This window comes from Coenobita brevimanus, chromosome 99, assembly GCF_032717465.1.
Source record: "Coenobita brevimanus isolate Jiangsu-jjx chromosome 99, ASM3271746v2, whole genome shotgun sequence".
Lineage (NCBI taxonomy): Eukaryota > Metazoa > Arthropoda > Malacostraca > Decapoda > Coenobitidae > Coenobita > Coenobita brevimanus.
The window spans coordinates 2,529,436-2,555,060 of NC_137052.1; the positions used below are offsets into that span (position 1 = coordinate 2,529,436).

A 25,625-nucleotide genomic window follows, 5' to 3' on the forward strand; every position below is an offset into this window, starting at 1 on the left:
TAGCACTTAAGGGGTCAACGAATGCTATAACTAATCCCTCCAGTTTGAATGTTACCTCTGTGCTGAATATAAATGTTTGGTAGTAGTTAAAATTTAATACAGAAATATATAATCTGGCAGAAGTGGGTAACAGCAATAATGATCTATTGGTACATCCTAGAATCAATTCAAGGAGAGAAAACAAAAAGATTATGCTAATTTTATGGCTATAAGGAGAGGATGGAAAATTAAATAAGAGACTGGCTAGAAGAGTTTATGTATATGAGGTGGAAAGGGAAGGGCAGAGTAATGACAAGATGGAGGGATGGGGTGGAGAGATATATGAGAGAGGAGGTTGTGAGTTGACAAGAGGATAGTCTGATGGCAGATGAGAGGATTAAGGCATCTGACTTAGATAAACAGAAATTTCATTCTAACAGGATGATGCAAGTCAATTTGTAGTGTGCAAAGAAAAAATTAACAGAACTTTAATGTCACACCTTTGATAAGAATAGGCAGCAGAAATCCAGATAATGCTGCTTAAAGACACATGAAATACTGCATATAGGTACAGCTTTTACTCACCTGTCACCAAAGATATTTATTTACAAAAATATAATCATCATCATCATCATCATCAATTTACAAGATACCATCCATCATCCAATCCTTCGTTGCCCCATGAGAAGCGTAGGAGCCTGGGGCTAGGCAAGTTGGTCCTGACATTTAAGATGAGAGTGACACTTATATATACAAAGAATATAAAAACAGAGTTTTTACTCCCCTAATCTCATATTTCATTATCATTACCATACTGAAAGAATATAATACATTCTCTTTACTCTCATGTCCCCATATATGACCCCCAAAAATAAAATGCCATCCAGTTTGTACTTATATTTATTTTAAAGCACCAGACTGGTATGCACAGGCTTATATGGCACTGGGGCCATTTTCATTTTGGTCACAACTCTGAATTTGTCTGAACAGCACAGAATTAAACTCACTGCTAGATTTCACTTACAGATTTCTCTCTTTTTTTTTACATAACATATGTTTATCAACAGTAACTCTTTAAGTTAGTATATCATAATTTCCATGTAACTGTTGACAGTGATGCCCTTACAAGCTACCAAAATCAATGATGAGTGATCTGATGGATATTACCAATATGATAATTGTTTCCTGCAAACATTACATTATACATTACTCAAATCTATCAACTGTTCTTTACCATGGAAACACAGTACCTTACTATGAAAGTTGTTGACATTAGTACTGAAGTAGATACCGTACTGTTAATCTTTTTGCTCTTACTGATGCACTCTGGTATTTTATTCAGACTAGAAACAGATGACTCTTACTCTGATAAGGGGGCTTTTAGCAGTGAAAAGTATTTATGGAGACAGAATTTGACCTTGGTGGTAGGTGGTGGCAACCATCATCCACATCCATTCACTTGATGTAATGCTGCCTACTTCTTCCTTAGCCTTCATCTTTTTTTTTTTTCCTGTCTGCCCTTCTCTCTTCATACTTCTCCCATCTTTCCTGTCATTTCTTATTGCTTTTCTTTTCTTTACAGGTGGCTTAACAATAAGTGACAAGCCAAATGGTTTCCTGTAAGCCAAGAAACCACTTACAACGCTGGGTGGTAACCATATAACCAAACCATACGAGCTCCCTACGTGTCAACAAGTGGGTTGGTGGAGGGTTAGTGTCCCTCCCTGTAAAACAAATAACTCAAAGTCAAATGGCCACCCCTTGTGGGATTATGATGTCTGGCAATAGAGAGATTGATAGATTGATAGAGTTTGACCTTCTGACTGCCAGAAATCCCAGCATCTGAATAATATCATATTGTGGTAGACTGGGAAAAAAAAAAAGAAAAAAAGAAAAAAAAAAAGTACTGTAGTTATAATAATTTCCAGTCCACGGCTGAAAAAAAAATTAAGACTCTACCTGATCTTACACATTACACAACTTGCAGGATCAATATACATTTTCCATCCCTATCTTACATGATCAAAATACAGTACTTCAGGCATTCCATTCCTTTCTCAACTTAATGTATCCTGTATTTGAGATTCACATGTCAATTACTATTTGTATCTATACTATAACAAGAGATATTAATTGTCATATGAAAATGTACAGCTTGAGATTAAGTACAATTGCAAATACAAGTGGTTGACTCCTTGAATCCAGTAATGAATTGTTTTTGTTTACTCTTATTACCCCCACATGATTTTATACTATACAGCTTAAGAGAGACAATTGGAGGAGTTAGATACTGCCATACTTAGCCCCTCCATTACTCTGGTGCTCCCTCTACTGAGTAAAATTATCTGGTAGTAGCAAGAATAACAAAAACTACATTATTGGATTGAGGAAATTAACAGTTTATGTTGGTACGTAAAGGTTATAGTCCTTAAGTAAAGCTGCACCACACATCCCACACACTAGACAACACAGGGCATTACTGTATTCTTCTTAGTTTAGCAGGCTCCTCAGCACCTCTTCCTTACCAGTAATTTTCTCCATATGGCATACCATATTAATATTCCATTGTATGCTATTTGTGAAATCTATATCAATACTGAAAAGATAAAATAAACAAGAGTATAGCAAGATGTAGTCTGCAAAAAAAAAATCTCTCCTTACCAGTTTATTTCAGCCTATGGCACATTAATAGTTCCTTGCAAGCTATTTGTGCAGTCTATGTCTGTGATGGAAAGACAGACAACACAAAAGAGCAAAGGAAAATATAGTCCAACATATACACTAAGTAAGAGATGCTACTCCTATGCATGTGAGAATAGGACTATAAAATCATACTGTCTAGCATTCACAAAACTGAGACAACAGAAACAGTCCATACTCCCATTAGCTTGTGAAGGTTTTTATCACCTCTCCTTAGTGATATATATTACCTATTACCTAATTCATATTTTCCTGTGTGCTATTCATGCTTCTAATATTTATGCACATAAATGACACACATGACAATACAAGAGGTACACTGTGAGAATTTTTTGTACTGTATGTTATTCATGGGCTAATTATAAGTAGTAAAAGGTGGTTTGGCCAGGTGGAATGGATGGAGAGTGAGAAACTAACTAGGATTGTGTATGTGAGTGAGGTGGAGGGGGGTGGGGAAAGGGATGGGAAGACCCAGGATGTGATGGAGGGATGGAGTAGAGAGGTGTATGAAGGAGGGGCTGTAAGTTCAGGGTAGAGTGGCAAAATGGTAGGAGACAGGGTGGCATGGAGGTGATTTGTTTGTAACCACACTGTACAGGATTAATGCATCTGGCTATAGTGTACACAGGCAGATAGAAATGCTGCATCAATGTGGATCCAGTTCTCAATACTACACAGATACTGTACAATTACTGATACAAGTAACATTATGGGACAACATGGTCTCCCCCATAAAACACTCATTAGGTCATCAGCAATTCTAGCTTCATAATAACTAAGGAATGGACTCCTTACAGATTTTTTTTTTTTTTTTTCAAGACTAGTCCAAAAACAACCTCCGGAAGATTCATGGTCACTTCCTGCCACCCTCAGTATAACATTAAGGAAAAGATAGCATACTTGAGAACCTACTCAACTAATGTGAATATGATCCAACATGTTTTACTGTGCTGATCTGAGTGTGCCCCAGTCCACTGTCAATATTCTTGTTGGCAACAGATGTTCCCTAACACTTTTTCCTTACTAGTTTATTTCTATACAGTATATGAAATGTTAATATTCTCTTGTATGATATTTATGCAAAGTATGTTCATATTACAAAGATATAAACAGCATACAAGAAAAGGAACATTATGGTGTGATGTAGAAAATAAATAATTAAGAATGGGGTGCTAAGAAGTCTCCTTAACTGACAAGAATATTGGTCTCCATGCCACATGCAGGGTTAGTTGGAACAGATTTTGAGGTTGGCCAACATCAGTCATCATCAACAATCATTACCAGAAAATCTAGTTAGTTTCTTCTGCATAATGATGTTTACAGATTATTACCAGATACTACACAAACGTCAAACGCTAAGGTCTCTGTATATTATGAGACAACAGTTTTGATTACAGTTTATAAGCACATTTTTATGGAGATCTATTTACTGTATACACATCAATTTATTAAGAGTCATGCAAGTACAAATGTCTGTGTACACACAAATACATTAGGAATAATGCTTTTCATGGTGACATACTGTATATATCATAAAAGTTTTGTACATTTAGTATTCTACTAAGCACATACAGTACTATAAATGGCACAGTCACATGGTACACATTTAGGAAAAGCTGTTAAGTATGGTGCACTACTGGAAATTCTTGATACAGTACACACGTAAGCTACAGTTACTACATAATACTGTATATTTAAGTTGGGTATCCACATACACAGCTGTGGCAATGACAATGATTACAGATTACATTAGTGCACATCTTTTAGTTTGATCCACGCCAGTGCAGCAGACTGGTGGGATAATGGAACACCTATAATATTACAACAGTGATATGTGTGAACCTCTGTTAACCTCTGGGCTGCAAAGTACCTCCACTGTATTTATATATTTTCACTATAATTAGATGTTCATGAAAAGCCCTGGCCATCATAACTGTTATAAACCATACTGTAAGAGTATTGGTTACAGTTTAAAGTTCTGGCTCAGAATAAAGAACACTGTCTGCTGATTCACTTGTGACAGTGATAAGAAGTAGGGAAGAATGCATGGAATTTGCTGCATAACAGCTATGATTCCTACTCTAATGAATGGAAGTGAAGTTTGGATCTTGGATGGACACAAGTCAAAAGTAATGGAAATGAAATATCTGAAAGGAATGTGTGGAGTTATCTGGAGAGACATACAAGCAAATGAGAAAATGAAGGTCTGTGGTCATGATGTCGATGTGCTAGAAATCATTAGGAAAAATACTCTGAATTGGTTTGCTCATATAGAGATGACAGAAAATGAGAAACTACTTAGGAAGTGTATATGAGTGAGGTGTAGGAGGAGTGAGGCTATGATGGAGGGATGGAGTGGAAAGGTATATGAGAGTGGGCGATGTGAGTTGGAAAGAGGGCAGCCAGACAGAGGAGGACAGGGTGACATGGAGGTGATTCATTTGTGGTCACTCCTTCCAGGATTACAGAACCTACCAACAGAGGGATAGACAGACTGTTTCATTCCAGCTAACAATGGACAAATTTTCTCAGCCAACAGATGTTAATTGTAGCCAACGAGTTAATCCTGACCATAAATAATCACTAGTGCTGTTTCCAGTTTAACCTACTCTGGTCCTTACAAAATGCAATAACAGAGCTTTACCATAACACAAAGCCATCTGCTGCAATAATAAGTCCATATTCATGAAACAACAATGATGCACATCTAGAAGTGATAAGCCTGTAATAATAGAGGTCTGAAAAACTGGGAGATAAGAATGATGGTTTCCAGGAGAAACAGTTCATGACTTAAAGCCAGGCAATATGAATGGCTCCAAGAAAAGTATCTGATATATAGTAGCTGTAACTGTACTATGTTCATAATAAACTGTGATACAGCAAATGACAAAGACTGATATTTCTACCCACGAAAATTATTTTTATGTAAAGTACGATAGTTCTACCAGGTGGACTGTAAAATAGAACAAACAGTACTTTAATTTACATACATGGATGTACCATATAATATATTGGCTACTGCCATACGACTTTGACTAAAAATGTAATCTACTTTTGCGTTATTTGATTATAGCTCCTGAACATAAAAAAAAAAAAAAAATGCCTCTAACACCCAGTACACAAGTTACCCATGACTATATTTTGCACTTTGAAACACAAACTGCCAGGTAGAAAACTTAAGGAAATGCAACAGTAAACATGGATTAAAGAAAAAAAAAAAAAGTCACACATCATCATCATCATCTAATCAAAGTCACACCTAAAAAAAAAAAATAAATAAAAAAAAATAAATAAATAAAATAAAATAAAATAATAATAATAATAATAATATCCAGGATTCCAACTAAAGGGATAATAAATGTATTTTTGTACTGTATCCCTAACAGTTGCTCACTGCTTGCCATACTGTCTGTCAGTGCAATGAGTATGCAAAACACCTCAATTCTACAGCCAGTCCCATATTATCATCCCCTACAACGTACACGGGCATTGGGGTGGGCTACCATAGTCTAAAAGATACATGCAAGAGTAGATGACCGGGCCTGGGATCCTGAAACATACAGTACTTACAATCAACTCCCTCTTGCAACTCACATTTCTATTTCCAGGAAGACCAAATAATGCAGGAAGGTTCAGCAGTATTCCTTCCTTGTCCTTCCTATCTATTTGATAAAAAAAAAAAATAAATAACAATAAAATAATACACCAGTATAATATAATAAACTCCCACTCATAGCCACGGATTTATTTTTGAAGAAAGAACATGAGGCAAGAAAATATTCTACACTCTGCTTGTCCTTACTACCTAAACAAATTATACTCACAACAGGGAGCTGATTATATGTACAATATCGAGTATATCTATGAACCCTGCTCCAGCTTACTACCCTTCATGGCATTACATGATTTTAAAAAAATCTCCCAGTCACTTCTTTGGACATTAAACTCATACGTGTCAGTAGGGCTGTCACTCTGGTTGGGCATTCTAATTATTATACAACCAACTCTGTAAAACACTAACCAACTGCAAACACAATATCTGTAGCACAATTTTTGGTGTGCTTACCCACAGAACAAATTAATTGGCTATGATAAGTACAGTGTTATGTTCTGTGCTGAATAAAACTGCATAAAAATACAGTATTACCATATTTCTCCGCATGATTTGGGGAAAGAATAACTGCTGTAATCACTACTCAAGTTTAATACGGCCACAATCCAGTGTGACCAAAAGCTTTCAGTTACCTACAGTATAATGTAGTTGTTCTCAGAAGCAAATATGAAATGAGTCTTACCATTTTCCAGATCTCTTCTGAAATTTGCACAAATGCTTTAGAATTTAAGCAGTACTATTTTGCTACCACAAGGCCACATAGTCTCATCTTGTCCAACATAAGACCACATTTTTCTTATCTTCATTTAGAGATTACATATGAATTCCAGGAACACAATCACACCAAGCACACCAAACATAATATTCATAACACCACATATACAAGTTCATATCGTAACATGGTTCTTCCTTTATGTTAAATAATAGTTCAAGCTATACACTAAAGCTAACTGCACTGGCTTTAATACTGAATAGAACACAAGCCTCTCTCCTCACAGCTCCACTGGCTGATCATCATCGTGTTCTGTGGTAAATGATCGATTAAAAATTCCCTCCTGAGCGTCCCAATCATGAATACTATCCTTTTCATCTCTGGCAGTCACAGTCCCTTTCTCAGTCATTTGGAGAGGCAGGTCTTTCTCTGTCTGCGTGCCCGGTGAGGGATTATGACTATTTATATGTGGCTCAACAGGGTCACAGTTCTGAGGATTTACTGTGACTTCACCACTTCTTCTTTCTGTTCTAAGATGCTCACTTTGATTAGGAGGGTCAGAACAAGTATTAGTTACCATATCTAATGAAGCATGACCATTTGGTATTAAAGCTGCAGCATCTTTGGGCTTCCTGGGTGGCCTGTGAACCATACTGTCTCCAGCGTGGTTCACCTCATGGACACTAGGTAAGTCTTGCATGGGAGGAAGGTCACTTCTCTGCTGATGATTCTGTCTCTGGGCTTCCTCATCCTCCTCTTCCTCCTTCTCAAGATAAATCTGTACTTTTCCAGGTGCCTGTGCCTCCTGCCCCTGTCTTTCATTTGGTTCGTTCTCTTCCCCTGTACCGTGTTCTGACTCTGGGTCATCAGGTCCCTCGTGGTGTGTTGCCTCAGTGATGGTGGTCATGGGGAGGGAGTTGCTGGGGTGTAATGGCATGCCAACCAATGACCCATATGAAGTTGTTGACAGCTTCCTGAAATATGATAAACAAGATGCCATAATGTGTGTTTGGTACTGTGAACTGTTCAAATGATCTCTCAGTACAGTACAGTACAGTACATAAGTTTTTGAAATATGGTATAATTCCTCCATATGATGCCATATTTACCAAGGTGCTCTCACTTTTCATATAAACTTTGATTGATTCTGTCTGACTCAAGCTTTCTATAACACAATATAATATACCACAAGATTGTGGTAACACAGTCTCACAGAAATACAAAACAACACCAGTTTTCCTCACTCAATCTATGATAAAACAAATTATAAGTCATATCATATTAAACCTATAATAAAATTCCTGAACTTCAACATCATCAATGTAAAATATGGCCTCCATAATTTATGACTGGAGACAACTGTACAGCACAGTATATTGCAGCCTCTATATTCATTTATACTGTATTGGAAAAAAAAAAAAAAAAAAAAAAGCCCCAACACTCCTGATGGGGTAATAAAGGAGCAGATGATAAATGGAAAGGATTAAAAAAATGGTTGTATATGCAGTATCTACTTTCCAATTTACAATTACAGAATTCACAATTTTCAGTTGCTTTGCGAACCAATAAAATTTACTGCAGGCCATCAACACTATACGGGATGGAGGCCCATTGTTGGGAAAGTGCCTGAAACCAAATCACTCTTAACCCATTTACCAAGATAACATTTTTAACCCCTAAAGTCCTAACTGCATCAACTGATGGAATTTGAGTATTATGCCAAAATGCCTAAACGCATCAATTGAGCAGGGCCTGTAAAAAACTGCAGAGTGCTTCCTCCGCCCCGATTATGACATACATGGCTTCAGGCCAATGAGAACTCACCCCTGAGGTGGCGTGAAGGGGGATCGGACCAACCTGGGCAGTGAGGGGGCACCCCCCCTCTGGGCCTCCTCCATGCCACCCTCTACCCCACTCCCTTACTCCTTCCTTGTCCCCCATCACCCTCCCACCCCTTCACGCACCTGCATCTCACCTCCCACCACCACCTTTGTCCCTTCCCACCCACTCTCACCCCTCCTCCCACCCTGCTAGCCTTGTGTTCCCCCTGAACCCCACCCCATCCCTCACTCCTTGTCCCTCACTACCCTCCCACCTCCTACAGACCCCCGAGAGGTATCAGGCCGCCAAGATGTTACAAAACACACTGAAGTGCTTTCTTTTCATGTGAAAAGTTGGTTATTTTTCCCAATCCCCATACCTATAGGCCTACTCCCCACAGCCTACTTTACATCCCCACAACCTAGTAATCTCCCCACACCCACATACACCTGTTTTAATGGTTGGTGTGACAGAACACCTTTGAAATGACCTGTTTCAATAAGAATAATAAGTAGTTATAAAAATTTTCATGTTTTAGAGTGTTTTCAAAGGGTAACTATTAAAAACTTTTTTTAACTTTGACGTGCGATTGTGCGATAACCATTTGGCCTACAGGGGTGCGGATTGCATTGTCAGGTGCATAATTTCTTCCTCTTTATCCAGAACACAGTCAATTTGCCCTTGGTGAAAGTAATCAAAACCCCCGAATTGCAGTTGTGGGAGGTACCCTGCCTGAAATAATTGCTGTCTTTAGGGGTTAAGCTCACTGTCTTTATTTTCCAAATAATTACAATTAAAATTCTTTGTTTCTTCTTGTTGGTACAAATAATTTTAATGAGTTTAGGGGATTTTTCTCACAGTCTAGCGGGTGAGTGGAGGCGGTATGTAAGTCCTTAAACATGGGAGGTCGGTCTCCTCAGGGGCGTACCTAGAGATTTGGGGGCCCGGAAGGCTAGGTTCTTTTGCTCCCCTCATTCTCAAAACTTATCTAATATCTCAGCTGGGATTGTTGGGATGATAAAAAATATATATTTTTAAATATTAATGAAAAAGCTTATAAATTTTTAAGGCTTTTGGGGGACCCTCCCTCAATTGGGGACCCAGGGGGCAGTTTCAAACAGCCCCCCCCTGCCCCCCCTCAGGTACGCCACTGGGTCTCCTATAAGATTAATCAAGTCATCTACCAGTAACGTACAGTAGTTAAGCATGAAAATGTTAAAAGTTGTCACTTACGAAACTATGAATGGCTGAAGTCTATGGAGAATGGATTTAACTGGGCTAGTGCTGTAAAGCAACTACCTGATAACAATACCTGTATATAGTAAGTCATATAATGCATACTGTATTATCACATGCAAAAGTTCAATGACAATACCCTGGCAGCATTGTTTCCAGCCTTTCATTATTCTCATTCCTCCCTCCCATACTCTTTTGTTTTGTGCTTCATACTGCTGACACACATAAACACTTGAATTTTCATATACAATAATGCATTCTATCACCACAGCCAATAAATGTTGGCAAACTTCCCACTGTTTTTAATTTTTGATCACTGCTGGTACAGCTCAGTGAGTTTCATACGCATCACTGGTTCTTCTCTATGGGGTAAATGATGTAAGTAAGTCTTTGGGGATTGAACTGACGAAACTGATGATGACCATGGCATTAATGAACAAGCTGATGATGATGATGATGACTGAGGATGATGATGATAATGACTGAAGATAATGGCAATGATGAAAATGATGATGATGGAGTGAAAGACTGACCTAGATGCAGTATTGGGATCAACGGAGATCTGACTCTGGACAGTGCGCTGGGATGCATTTGACTGGCTGGGTCGGTTGACGGAGGATGATGAAAACGATGACGTATCTCTAACTGCCTTCCGAGTGGAGGGTGGTGGCAAAGATGGGCCAAAGAGCTCTTTCACACGACGCAGGTAGGGGTCCCAGTTGCTGCGAATCTGTTAGTGTGGACAGTAACAACTGGAGATATATAAAATAGTCCTTGTTTATTTCCCCTTTTTTGGTGAAGTAGGAGGAGGAGGAAAAATGGGGAAGGGGTGAGGAGGAAAGACAAAGGAAGGAATGATGGTGAGGGATAAAAAATGAAGTGGGGGTGAGGGCAGGGAAACACACAAGCAAGCATTCATAAAAAAAAAAGAAAAAAAAAAATCCAAAACCATGGATATAACAGCATACAGGGGTACTTATTTTATTCATTTATTATTATTACTTTTTTAACAAAAACTTTTCCTAAAAAGAAAAAAAAGAAAAAAAAATGGTGCCTCATTACACTGCGAGTTATATGTACTATTCTTATGTATAATGCTGGTGATCAAAATCAAAACTTCCCTTTTCAAAGAAACATGATTTCTGTATCTTGTTGGAATTAATCTTACCCTTTTAATCATATTCTTCTTGCAGATGAAGATCAGGAATATTGAGAAGCCTTGAAGAGCATTGACGACGTCCGTGGCAATCCTGAAAATAATACATCATACTTGTTTCTTATAAATGTTCTCTAAATGTTATGAACACATATAATAATATACAATATGCATACACTATACAGAATAACACACATTATATAAGCAGCATCTTCTTAACAGGCAACAGTCTAAGGAGCAGCAAGACAACATAAAAGGTATTATCACAGTGATTGTGTCAACCTTACTATAGCTTGATGCAAAACTGACTGTATGGTGGGGGGGGGGGACCAGATCCCATTTTGCCTCTTCAGAACATACAGGCCCAAGGCTAGGCTACCATTAGGCTAGTGTATTTAAGGGCAGGTGACAGACACACATTCTTCATGATTTTTAAATGTTAAAAAATCCTTTGGCCACCTGTTGGACTCAAACCATAGAATATAAGCCACAGAACATTTAGACATGAGTGCTCTACCAATTTCACCTCCACGCATAACACTGCATGAGTGAATACCAAAGGAAGGCAAAGAGTGAGATGAGTGATAATGAGCGCAGAGAGAGAGATGGATGAAAAAGTGTATGTATCAATGAAAAGTTAGAGGTGAAATTAATAAGGATATATAAAGTAGGTGAGGGCTACATTAGTGAAGGTGATAATGTCAATGATGAGTGTGTGGGGAGGTAGACAAGTCCTTCATCATCATCAACTCAAATCTGATATTATGACCCTTAGTATCAAGGGAGGTAAAGAGTGAGCAGAATTATAATGAGTGACGCTAACCAAGACTCACAAAATAAAAAGTAAAGTAACAGTTGCAAAATACATACTATATTAACCAAGCCTCACAAAATAATTAGTAAAGTAAAAGTTGTAAAAGAGATACAACATCAACCAAGCCCCGTAAAGTAACAGTTGTTTATTACACAGATAGAAAGCGTTACGAGAAATACAGTAAGGTGGTTTGGCCATGTGGAGAGGATGGAGAGCGAGAGACTAACAAGGAGATTGTATGAGAGTGGAAGGGAGGGAGAGGCTGAGGATGAGATGGAGGGATGGAGTGGAGAGGTATATGAGAGAGGGGTGTGTGAGCTGGGAGCAATTCAGTGAAATGGAGCTGGAGAGGGCAACATGGAGGCGATTTGTTAGTGGCCACCCCTTATGGGACTGAGGCATCTGGCAATATACAGATAAAGAGACTAACCAAACCTCACTAAATAATGAGTGAAGAAACAGCTGTAATAGAGGGCCTCACAAAATACCAGTAACAAGTAAAATGACAGTTGTTTTATAAAAGAGACACGCTACTAACCAAGCCTGACAACTGCCCTCCTGCCACGATATAACCTCAGTGATCCACGTAAGGCCCATCACCAGGAACAGTTTCACGTACAGCCACATCCTGAAAACAGAGAGTCGTCAAGCATCTACACTAAGGATCATCATCATTATTATCATCGTTACTAACCATCCCCCTTTGCTGACCTTTTCAGTGTGACAGTAACATGAAGAGTAGACCAGCATACTCTTCCAAACATTTCCTCTAACTATCTTATGCACTACACCACATGCACTTTACATTTCACACAACATATCCCACTATGTTACAGGGGTTGACGCCAGCAAAGGCATGCGGCTAGAAAACTTTGCCCCTGCTACCTAGTGGCAGACTTTTGGAAGGAGGGGTGCAACAGGGGTTCTGCTGGCATAGATCATGGGTCCAGGGCGAGATGGGGCTCGAACCTGTGCTAGAGGGTACAGGGCATTGCGGTTCCCAGGCTGCCGCTTCCACCCAAGAGAGAGGGGCCTGAACCTGGGAGTAGCACCCCAGGAGGATGCCCTATCAATGGGTGTATAATGGTGGGAAAGTTGCAGTGCCAAGGCGCGCTTGGAGGGTGTCCCTGCAGCTGTCCTGGCAGGGTGCCCCGAGGCCACTACCACAGCCACTGGCAAGCTGGTGGGCTAGGTGTCCCAGATCTATTGCCTGGACCTGGGACTTTGCAGTGAGTGGGGCCTGTGGTATGTCTACCCCCTTTATTAATACTGACTATGCGTAAATACAAGAATAAGTTTCAGAGCAAGCCTGAGGATATTAAATCGCCCAGGGGGATGAGGGTGGGTTCACGGAATGTGGGAAGTTTGAGGGGAAGAGTGGGGAAAGTCATTGAGGCATTCAGGAGGAGATGGATGGATGTGGCATCTTTGCAGGAAGTCCTGTACAGGCGTAGATAGCCAGAAAGACTGTTGGGAAGGATTGTTACTATAAGTTGTTTTGACGGGGGGGACAGACGGATATGGGGGTGTTGGTGTGATGGTTGCGGAGAATTGGGTGGAATATGTTATGAATGTTATGAGAGTAAGTGATAGGATATTGGTAGTGAAAATTCTGATTGGTGGAATGATAACTGCAATTATATTAGCATATGCTCCACAGGAAGGCTTGGATGAAGACAAGAAAGATAGATTTGGGGATGACTTAATACGTGCAGTAGGTGGTATGGGGGATGATGAGAGTGGTTTTGGGAGGGGACTTAAATGGTCATGTAGGTGAGACAGCTCAAGATTATGAAGGAGTACATGGGGGATGTGCGTATGGTATATGGAATGCGAAAGGGGAAAGGATACTCGAATCTGGGAAGGCAACGAACATGATTGTGTGCAACACACATTTTAGGAAAAGAGAGAGTAGGTTAATTATGTTCGAGTCTGAGGGAAACAGTAGCCAGATTGATTATTTTCTGGTCAGGAGGGCTGATAGGAAGTTAGTAAGGAATGTTAAAGTTATGGGAAGTGAGCAGTGTGTGCAGCAGCACAAACTATTGATTTGTGATGTGGTGCTTAAAGAACGAGTGATGAAAAAGAGGACTTATGTACCTAGGAGGAAAATATGGAAGCTGGAAATCCAAGTAGTAAGGGAAGCCTTCTATAGCGAGATAAGGAGAGTGGTGGCTGAACAGGGAGCTGTAGACAGAGGCGTTAATGAACAATACAGAGCACTCAAGAACAACCTCTTGAGAGTTACTGATGTAATATGCGGTTGGACAAAAGGCCCACCAAGATATAAAGTAACTTGGTGGTGGCATGAGGGTGAAGAAGCTGCAGTCGAGGAGAAAAGAAGGATTTTCCAGGAATGGAAGAATGGTGGTAGCAAAGAGGAATATTTGGCTGCCAAGCATAGGGCTAGAAGAGAGGTATACAGGGTGAAGTCTGAGTCACAGAGACTTTTACTTGATAACCTAAATCATGGGGAATGGAAAAATATGATATTTAAGGTCGCAAATCAGATGAAGAGGGATAATCGGGATATTATAGGTGAGCAGTGTGTGAAGAATGATGAAGGAAGGGTAGTGGTGAACAGTCGGGATATTAAAGATGCATGGAGAGAGCTTTATAGCCAGTTGATGAATGAGGAGTGTGTTTGGGACAGGAAGATTTGGAGCCAGAAGATCCAGTGTTTGACCCTTGGCCTTTGACTGATGCTGCTACTGTGAGTGAGGCAATAGGCAGGACACAGGTGGGGAAGGCAGCAGGTGTGTTTGGGTTGACTGCCGAAATGTTGAAGGCCTCAGGAGATATAGGGGTGAGGTTGGTCAATATAACTTTATATGAGTGTCTTGTCCCAGATGACTGGTTGAAGAGTGTAACTGTAAATGTGTATAAAGGGAAGGGTGATGCCCTGGAAAGAGGAAATTATATAGGTATAAAGCTTTTAGATCAGATAATGAAGGTAATGGAGAGAGTTCTAAAGGGTATGATTATACAAAGAGTGAATATTGATGAGATGCAGTTTGGGTTTATGCCAGGCAGGGGGACCACTGATGCCATATTCATTGTTCAACAGCTTCAGGAAAAATATATTGGGAAGAAAAGGGATCTGTATTTTGTTTTTGTTGATTTGGAAAAGGCCTTTGACAGAGTCCCTAGAGAGGTGGTGAAGTGGGCAATGAGAAAGCTTGGCTTGGAGGAGTGGCTGGTTAGGGTGGTTATGGATATGTATGTGGGTGCTTGCACCCAGGTAAGAGTGAATGGAGATTTGAGTGATGAGTTTTCCGTGAACGCTGGTGTGCATCAGGGGTCAGTTTTGGGTCCCATGTTGTTTATCATTGTACTTGAAGCCCTCTCACGTGACTTCAGAAATGGACTCCTGTGGGAGATGTTGTATGCTGATGATTTGGTGTTGACTGCAGAGAACGAAAGGGAGGCGGAGGAAAGATTTAGGAAGTGGAGAGATGGTATGGGGCACATGGAGATGGGTAAATGTGGATAAAAGAAGGGTGATGATATCTGGAGTTGGTAGCAGTGCTGTCAAAGACAAGGGAGGGTGGCCATGTGCAGTTTGCCACAAGGGCATGGGAAGTAATTCCATCTTGTGCAGTGTTTGTGATAAATGGGTGCACAAGAGATGCAGTAGTTTCAGATACAGACAGTGAGCTAATGCTGATTTTATGTGTGCAGCGTGTTGGGGTGAGTAGGTGGAGATCGTCAGGCAGGAAAGGATTGAAATTGCTGGTGTCTCTTGAGTGTGTAGAAGAGTTTTGTTATTTGGGAGACATGTTGTGTGCTGGAGGTGGGGCTGGAGCTAGCTCTGTGGCTAGGGTGAGAAGTGGTTGGAAGAAGTTCAGGGAGCTGTTGCCTTTCCTGACATTGAGAGGACTCTCCCTATGTGCTAAGGGGGTCTTTGTGTGCAGCATGTGTTAGGAGTGTAATGCTGTATGGTAGTGAGACCTGGGCAGTAAAGGAGGAGGATATTCGCCGCCTCAGTCATACAGAAATGACAATGATTAGGTGGATGTGCAGTGCATCCCTGCGTGTAAGGCCTGGGGGGGCTGGGTTTATGAAGGAAGAGTTGAGAGGTAGGATGGGACTGAAGTGTATTGGTGTTGTGATGAGGAGAGGTAGATTGAGATGGTTTGGGCATATGGAAAGGATGGGGGATGATAATTGGGTGCAGAAGGTGAGAAGTGTTAATATTGGGGGTGGGGTTGTGAGGGGTAGACCAAGAAAGACGTGGGACGAGGTCATTGAGTGTTACCTCAGGGTTAAGGGACTGAACAGGAAGGCTGCCATGGATCGTGCAGCAAGAAGAGTAGCCATTAGGTTACCAAGACCAATGCATGCAAGCATGTTGGAGCCTTCAAAAACGAAAACGAAAACGTTGCTACTGTTCTAATCCTCTTCCTTCCCCTCCTCCACCATTATCTCCGTCCTCCTCCATCACCCCTGTCCTCCTCCTCCTCCCCATCATCATCATCATCATCATCATTATATAATGTTAATTACCATCACTGTAAATGTTATTACTGTCTCCTTCCTCCTCCTCACTATCAACATCATCATCATCATCACTGCCCTCCTCCTCATCATCATCAGTGTCCTTCCCCTCCTCCTCCCCATCATCATCATCATCATCATCATCATCATCGCCTTATTTTCCAGAACAGGTTAAAGAGTAAATAAATTGGAAAAGCAAGCATAAAAACAGCAGAATATGAACAGAATGCCAATGAGAATAACAACAAAACACGAAAAACGATACGAAAATGATACATAAGATTTTAATTAATAAACTGAAACGACTCTGACCTCTCCCTGTTCTGCTGACGAGTGCGCTGAAGGATGGGGTCATTCTGGGCCATGATTAGGATAAAGGCCACCCAGCAGAAGAACACAATATTGCACACCACCAACACCAACACAAACCCGTAGAAGTAGGCCCACGTGGATTTCTTGTCTGTTGGTAAAAAAAGAAATAAAATAAAGATCATCATCATCATCATCCAGATCTCCTTTCCCACCCTAGGGCAGGGTGAGGAGTAGCAATGTCCAGACAGCCCAAATTTGCCCAGTCCAATGGACCATGCTTCCATTCACTCATCATTCAAGCCCCCGGAATCCTGGCTCTATTGGATACGCCAAAAACATTCACCACGTTCTGTAGCTTCACATAAACGTATCTGATAGAGTCAATCCGGATGCTGCCACGTTAAAATGGGGTGCCAAATCCCTGATCATGCACTTCTCCTCACAATATTCATCTAGCCAGCTCAATCACTTGTCATATCCCTAGCCTCACCGACTTACAAACCTCTCTTCCTCACACACTCATCCACCATATCTCTACACCTTCTCCTTGGCCTACCTTGCCTCCTCCCTCCTTCAAATTTGCTCAGATATACCTTTTTCACCACTCTATTGTTATCCATTCTCCCCCATGACCATACCATTTCACTGCACTCTCTTGTCCACAGACTTCCTCACTCCACACCTTTCACGAATCACACTATTTCGCATCCTATCCACCCTCTGTACTCCACATACATTCCTCAGCAGTCCCATCTCCACTGCTCTTACTCTTGACTTCTCATTTTCATGCCACACCAAAGTTTCACCTCCATATGTTAAAGTTGGCACTAACACTCATTCATGTATGTCTCGTACAGCTGCGACACTTAATGCTCTGTTTCTTATAAAGGCCTTCATTGCACCATCTACTTCTCTTCCTTGTGTCACTACTTTCCACTTTTGCACATAACACATTATGTTGTGAAGAGTATAAAATAGTGTAATTAATGTAAACTAAGAGTAAGTACCTAAGAGAGTCTAGCCGTTTGGATTTGAGAGAGAGAGAGAGAGAGAGAGAGAGAGAGAGAGAGAGAGAGAGAGAGAGAGACAGACAGACAGACAAACAGACGGAGAGAGAGAGATTCACTGTAGTCTTTTTACTTTAACTTGGCCCAGACTTTCGTTCTGTAGCTCCCTGGAAGTAGCTCATTGCCAGAAAGACAATACTGTGGTTCTACATTCGTTCCATAGCATTTCGTGACTAACTTGATATTGTAGCATTAATCTATTATTACACCCCAACACTTACGATGGAGATGAAAATTTTAGGACAAGTTAAGAACGAAAGCAATATAAAAGAGTGTATGTGAGTGATGTGGAAGGTAATCTGGTGATGGGGAGACGGGATGAGACAGACGGAGGGAGTGAAGAGGTATATGAATGAAACTGGTGTGGGATGGAGGAAGGGCAACATGATGGCGAAGGACAGGGCGAAGTGGAGGCAATTTGTTCATGGCCGCCCTCTCTAGGATTCAGATATCTGTCTCAGTTTAAACAGACAGGTTTAAGAAATTCCATAAGAAAACATCAGTACGAAGTGCCAAAAGTGTTAGTCACCACACACACACACACACACACACACACACACACACACACACACACACACACACACACACACGGGGGTTCGCGCCTTGCTTGGGATTCGAAAAGTTTCACTGACGAAGCGGGTGGGTACTGTCTCCCTTGAGTAATGGGATGGGTGTGTGCGTGTGTGAAGATCAAGGCTTTGCCCTTAGATCGGACTATATGAGCTCTCAGCTCTCTTCCGGGAGGTAAACAGCTGATGATCACAACCATCACGTGCTCCTGACCGACCCGGCGAATTACACACAATACAGGTACAATGCCATAACACAAACGACAAAAGATCATAACGTTCAGAAAATGCCAACCAGTGAAGAGGGCGCGAGATAAACAAAGGACGTTACGCAAGTGATCCCTCATACCCCGCCTCACAAAAAAGTGCGGGAACTAGACCAGCGTAACCTTGAACACACCAGGCACAACATGTTACGGTGGCAATGGCTTACTTCCGAGGCCAGATTTTTTTTTTTTTATAGATTATAATATAGCAGTCTCTTGCGGCTGGGTAGTTTTAAAAAGTAAGGAAGTAGAAGATAGTTCCGGTATTATGAAGTCCATGGCGTCTGGGTTTCCGAGACGCGATTTTCGTATGTATTGTAGATTAGTTTACAGTAGTAAAGTGAACCATGAACCATTTCCTAAGTTGGGTGGTAACCATACATCCAGCAGAAGGACGCCTGGTTGTCTACCAGGCCTAGGTCCTCCAGTCAGATGTGCCCCACGGGAGTGTAAGTCCGAGAGATGTATCAGGTTTCTGGACCCCTATGCTCCTGTTGACGAATAAAGGCTTAAATGATGGATGGATCTAGAAGTGAGTGAATGTAGGTAGACTTTATTGCGTTTACTCCTACCTGGGAACCATCCCTGCCCTCTTTCCGCTCAGATAGGGCCAAGTGTAGTCAGACTGGAGGGCCGATGTGTCTAATAACCACGGAGACTCATTCCCACTTCATAACTAAGGCTCAACGAATTTCAAGCCACCACGACACAGTACCCAAGTTATGGGAATGGCACAATTCCGTCAGATGGAACACCGACTATATTTCCAACTTGTCTCTACCTAAACACCCATATGACATTCACGCAAATCTTAAGTCCAAGTCATATTTTACCTGCATCATAAGACCAGGTAAAGAAGACTAACGTGAGCTTATTTTGTTGTTGATGGATTTTGGTATAAACCTTTACTGCACTGAAATAATTAACCCTACGACATTAATTTTTGTTGGTTACATTCTCATGGCCCCTCCTAACACCACACTACAATATCAGCTAATCACACCCATCTCTTTGACCTCCACGAACATTTCTTCAGCCCCCCCCCCTCTCAATTTTGGAGGATACTTTGACAAACATCAATGCACTCAAACTACGAAGCCTATAACATCCATTTTCACACCGCAGGCTATACTTTCCTGCCTCAGTCCAACCGCCCACCATATTTCCATCCCATCCCATCCACTCCTTGCTCGCCACGTCCATTTCTTTCCTCCTCTCCTTTAAAGGTTACACGACACGATGCAGGTCATGCTGTTGACGAAGGAACTTGTTTATATACTCTAGATTCATATTAGTATTATTACCCCTCTCATGGTGGAAACCAGTATTCCACTCCAACTACCACCAGGCGATTTTATTCAGATGAGACTGTCATGAGAACTAATTTTGCAGATGTGGATAAAAACGCGAGTAAGCTTAAAACACAAGACGCGAAGTATGAAAAGCCTATTTATGTGCGTGTCAAGCAGGAGGGAATACACATAACGTTCTTACCTCTCCCAAACACTGGCATCACGTAAAACTGTGCAAGTGTCCGCGTGTTCTAGTTTTCTGCTTGCACATAAGGTCTTCCGGAGCGCTGATGATGCAAGCTTACATCCTACTTCCGAGTCTAGCCTTTTCTGTACCTTATGTTTGTATACACACACACACACACACATAATATATATATATATATATATATATATATATTTCCATCCATCATCTAATATACTATAGCACTAGCCGTGTGTGTGTGTGTGTGTGTGTGTGTGTGTGTGTGTGTGTGTGTGTGTGTGTGTGTGTGTGTGTGTGTGTGTGTGTGTGTGTGTGTGTGTGTGTGTGCGTGCGTGAGTGTTTTGGGCAGCCGAAACTACACATTCAAATCGCACCAAAATTGGCACAGAAAAAAGCAAAAAATTCGCTGATGTGAAAAAAACTTCGTCCCATCACGACTGAAAAACTTTTACTGTATTTAAATGAGCGATCACATTTTGAACAAAAAAGGCCGCTCCCGGCGCCCGGCATAGGATCTCCGTAGATTTATTTATCCATAGCTATAACTAAAATACAGCAGCCCGAAAGCCCTCCGCAGGAGCAAGTGCGAGGGACCTGAAAGGCCCACGAGCACTTGTCCAATCCTATGTTGCCCCATGAGAAGCGCTGGAGCCCGGGGCGAGGCAAGTTGGTCCTGACATTCAAGATGACAGTGACCAGCCTCTTTCCATCCTAAGTGGCATTACGTGAGCAATAAACCTCAACCATCCCTTGGATATAAACCTGCACAGGCTCAATCCGACTGGAGCGCCTTAATTACCCACTAAACTACCAGGCGCCATAATTTGGTTACATGGTTACCACCCAACGTAGTAAATGGTTTCTTGGTATACGGGAAACCATTTGGCTTGTCACTCGGTGTTATCGGAAGGTTGAATAAGTTAACGTCAGCTCTCGTTTTTAAAATTTCATCATCTTCCGCAGCAGTTGATCGAATAGCACTTTCTAACCAACAGTTTTTTACACGTATTCTAGAATAACACGTGGAAGGCAACCCCTAGTGGAAAATAAACTAATAAAAAATAAAAATAAATAAAAACTTGCTAGCAGCGGGAGGAGTATAAACCACTCGTTCTAATTTTCTCACTTCCTCTTCCCACGTCATGATCCATATAATATCTGTCTTAAAAGTCAAGGTAATGGATCCCAAGGTAGTGCTGATTATTGTTATAAATTTACAAAGATGCGAAGGAAGTCGTATTTTCTTCAAGGACATATTTTTACTTGCGGCGATGCCGATATGTTTATAAGTGATAAACTTGGGGATATATATTTTTTTCTCCTTCAAAAAAAGTTCGAATATCTGCTCTTGATGAGCTCGGAGTGATTTTTTTTTCCTTTTTTTAATGAAGTTGCTCAACTTGAAATTTTGAGTTGATTTAACATGGTAGCTGTTGCGTCTGTTGATGCATCAGCTGACTATTACATGAGTTTCAATTTCGGCCATGAGGAGGCATTTTAGCGACTTCCTTAGGAAATACAAATCTGCTTAGTTTGAAATTCTTAACTGATCTGATATGTCTGCTGTTGCATCAGCAGTGCATAGTTCCCCCGCAGCACAAAAAGAGAGAGAGAGAGAGAGAGAGAGAGAGAGAGAGAGAGAGAGAGAGAGAGAGAGAGAGAGAGAGAGAGAGAGAGAGAGAGAGAGAGAGTTGGGATAGGAGGTAGCAATAAAAGGTCGAGATCGTAGGAGGAAGGAGAAATGTCAGATGAAAGGTTAAGGATAAATCGGAATATGACATACTCTGAGGTCTACCAAGTTCCACACGTCCACAGCTGGTATTCTCGTAGGGTAAGGAGGCTCCCTAGCATCTGTTCCTTAGCGATTTAATTTTGCATACGGCTGGTTAATATCCTTTTTGTATGTTAATCTGAGTAGGGAGATGTTTGAAGGATTTATATAACAAGGAATAGGACGGTAAGGTGCAATAGCCTATCCAAAATAAGTCGCTCAGGAAAAGGTGTTAGGGAGCTTCCTTGGCCTAAAATAATACGGACCCACAAGCGTTTCTAATTACCTGTCCCACCTTTATCTTCCTATCTCTAGTTACTGTTGTTCTTTCGGTTTGTTTCTGACCAGACCCATCGACTACAGGTAAGCAACTGTGGGGCCATCCTACAGGTACAGTAAAATGCATACACTGTGTTGGGATTCGGCGCTCCCTTGTACCAGACAGCACCTCACCAGGGTCTGACCAAGGCCTTTCCCATGACGAGCTGCAGGGAACTATGAGGAGGTTTGGTCCCTGGGTGAACGCCGCAGCTGCTCAACCCAGGGTATACAATGTCACCACGTGAAAGTTCCTCGTCGGCGTCTCCTACCTCTAGTGATTTCTGAATATGTAAAATTAATCCCCCACCCCCTCTAGTGACACACACACACACACACACTCTCTCTCTCTCTCTCTCTCTCTCTCTCTACTACAAGGGCAACAATGAAGTTTTCTTTTACTTTAAGTGCAAAATTGTTGCTTTTTGATAACTGTCATTTTAGCACTAATTCCTCCTCTTCCTGCTCCTTTTTCTCCTTCTGCTACTACTACTACTACCACTACCGTATCCCGTACACACAAAATATCGGTAAATCACTCACTATCACACCAGCACTTAGCCACTCCGAAGGCTTTTTCTTCTTCTTCTACGACTACAACTACTACTATTACTACCTCTAATCTCGTATCCTGTACACAAAAAATATCGGTAAATCACTCACTATCAAACCAGCACTTTGTCACTCCGAAGTCTGGCCTGATGACGTCATAGTGTTCGGGCAGGAGCTGTATGATGACGGCGGCCATGGTGATGAGTGCAGGGCAGCCCCACGAGTACACTGAATACATTTTGAACCGAAGCCGTGACCGCTCTCCCGTCTCAGCTACCGGACGCATCGATCTGGCAGAGAGAGAGAAAAAATAACATCTCACTTTGCCAGACTTCCATATGTGTATCAATAAAAAGATAAACAGATAAATTAATAAGAAAATAAAAGTCCCACGAGTACATACAGAACATCTTGAATCCCAGAAGTGACAGTTTGCTCATCTCAGCCACGGGACACATAGAAATGGCGGGAAAAAATAGTTATCGACATCCAATCTTTTAAACTTAAGCCATACCTACAAATAAATGATAACGACGATAAAAGGCTGAAATACAAAATGAACAACAAAATACACAACGAAATAAGACACACTTCCACTCGCTCTCGAAACCACAGTAAGAAGCAGCATTTTCGATTTTTTTTTTTCTTCAGAATGCAGTGGATGGTTACTTCATGTCTGCTGAGAAATGGGACTCTGAAATTACACTCTGAATTTAAACTTTACTTCACCCTAACCAAAATCAACCAGGTGTAATCCAACCAAATCTACTCCAATACAACCCAATAAAACCTAACCAAAATCAACCAAACTTACTCTAAAGCAAACTAATCTAACCTAACCTTAATAAACCAACTTTAACACATCCTAAGCTAAATCAACCAAAGTTAATCCAGCCAAACCTACCCCAATCCAACCCAAATTAATGTAAACCAACCAAACATTACTTCATCCTAACCTAAATCAACCAAACTAGATCTAACCTATACCTTACCCTAATCTTACCTAACCTGACCCCACTCCACCCACCCTACAACGACCTCCGCTGAGCTAACCAATTTTCCCCTCCCCCACTCCCCCTTACCCCTCCCCCCCCGGGTAGCTGGGCAAGGGAGCAGCAGCAATGACTAGAGGTATTTGGAACCAGTTGCGTAATAGAGCGGGGAGAATTGCGTAACTATATACACGCACACACTTACGCACAGAATCTCTCTCTCTAACACACACACACACACACACACACACACACACACACACACACACAATCCGGGTCGCGTGGGCCAGCATCCACCCTGAGTCCTCTGATTAGGCCGATACACCCAACTTATTTACTTATTTATTTATTTATTTTGCATCCTTCCACCCCCAGCTGAGGCCAGACGATTTTACAAGACGATTTTATTCAGCTGGGTTTTATTTAATTTACAGAGCTTGAGTGTTTTTATCTATTTTTAATTTTTCTTCTTGAGAAAGAGAGAGAGAGAGAGAGAGAGAGAGAGAGAGAGAGAGAGAGAGAGAGAGAGAGAGAGAGTTATAGTATATACCACCTACTCGTAAGTAAACAAACCCAAGACCTACGTAAACAAACCCAAGACCTACGTAAACAAACCCAAGACAACTTTCACACACAGTACTTCAGACGTAAATTTCAGGCCCAATATTACGTACCGTACAACTGTGATCAATAATCCCTTTACATCTTCTTAAAACCGTGTCAAAACCATGTGAAACCTTCAATAGTGCCTTTACAACCTCTTCAAACCATGTCAAAACCTACTGAAACCATCAATAGTCCCTTTACAACCTCTTAAAACCGTTTCATAACCTTGTGAAGCCTTCGATAGTGCCTATACAACCTCTTAAAACCAAAACCTAGTGATGCCTTCAACTGTGCATGTACAACCTCTTCAAACCGTGTCAAAACCTAGTGAAATCTTCAACAGAGTCTTTCCAGCTTCTTAAAACCGTATCAAAACCTAGTGAAGCCTTCAATAATCCCTTTACAACCTCTTAAATCCGCGTCAAAACCTAGTGAAGCCTTCAATAATCCCTTTACAACCTCTTAAATCCGCGTCAAAACCTAGTGAAGCCTTCAATAATCCCTTAACAACTTCTTAAAACCGTGTCCAAACCTACTGAAACCTTACTAAAGACCAATATTAAATAAGTTTTGATTCGCATTAGAAACTTGCATTTATTTTTAGCACACTTCCATTAAAGAAACTTGCACCAACTGCTACGTATATATATGAATAACATTATCTGCCCTGTATATCCCTGCTTTTACTTAATATTTCACTGCTACAATACTAGTTATCATTATGGACTATATTTTTGCTTGTTTTACTTTACTATGTACCTTCTCTATTACGTCGCCCTGTCCTCTGTCATTTGGCTGCCCTCCCTCTAACTAAACCCCCGCTCTCATATATCTACTTAATTCCTCCATCTAGCCTTTGGTTCCTTATTCCTTGCACACAAAAAATCCTTGGTCTCCCCCTTCTCTTCTCGTCTTGCCTCAGTCAATAAATAAATAAATAAACAAATAAAGAAGTAAATACTGTAGATAAATAAAATAACAGAAAGCATGAATATAAAAAAAAAACAGGTCCTCGGTTTGAAGGGGTTAATTAATAAGTAAAAATCAGATTCCTAAGTGACATAAAGATATTAATGAGGCGTAAAATAAAGCGATAGAGACGGCACGGCCACAAAAAAAAAAATAAAAACAAAAAAGGAAATAGAAA

The 25,625-nt window shown here is 41.0% G+C and overlaps 1 protein-coding gene across 1 annotated transcript in view; it reads right to left on the minus strand.

Annotated features, from left to right (window-relative positions):
- Positions 1-7,284: 7,284 nt before the first annotated feature.
- The window catches only part of LOC145414401 (uncharacterized), a 64,752-nt gene continuing 46,411 nt past the window's right edge, over positions 7,285-25,625 (minus strand). Inside the window, exons 3-8 of the mRNA XM_080283938.1 lie at positions 22,992-23,170; positions 16,841-16,988; positions 12,570-12,659; positions 11,230-11,311; positions 10,595-10,791; positions 7,285-7,978 (exon numbers count right to left, since the gene is read on the minus strand). Coding sequence (XP_080140064.1) covers positions 7,285-7,978; positions 10,595-10,791; positions 11,230-11,311; positions 12,570-12,659; positions 16,841-16,988; positions 22,992-23,170 — 1,390 coding nt within the window. The remainder of the gene's footprint in view (positions 7,979-10,594; positions 10,792-11,229; positions 11,312-12,569; positions 12,660-16,840; positions 16,989-22,991; positions 23,171-25,625) is intronic.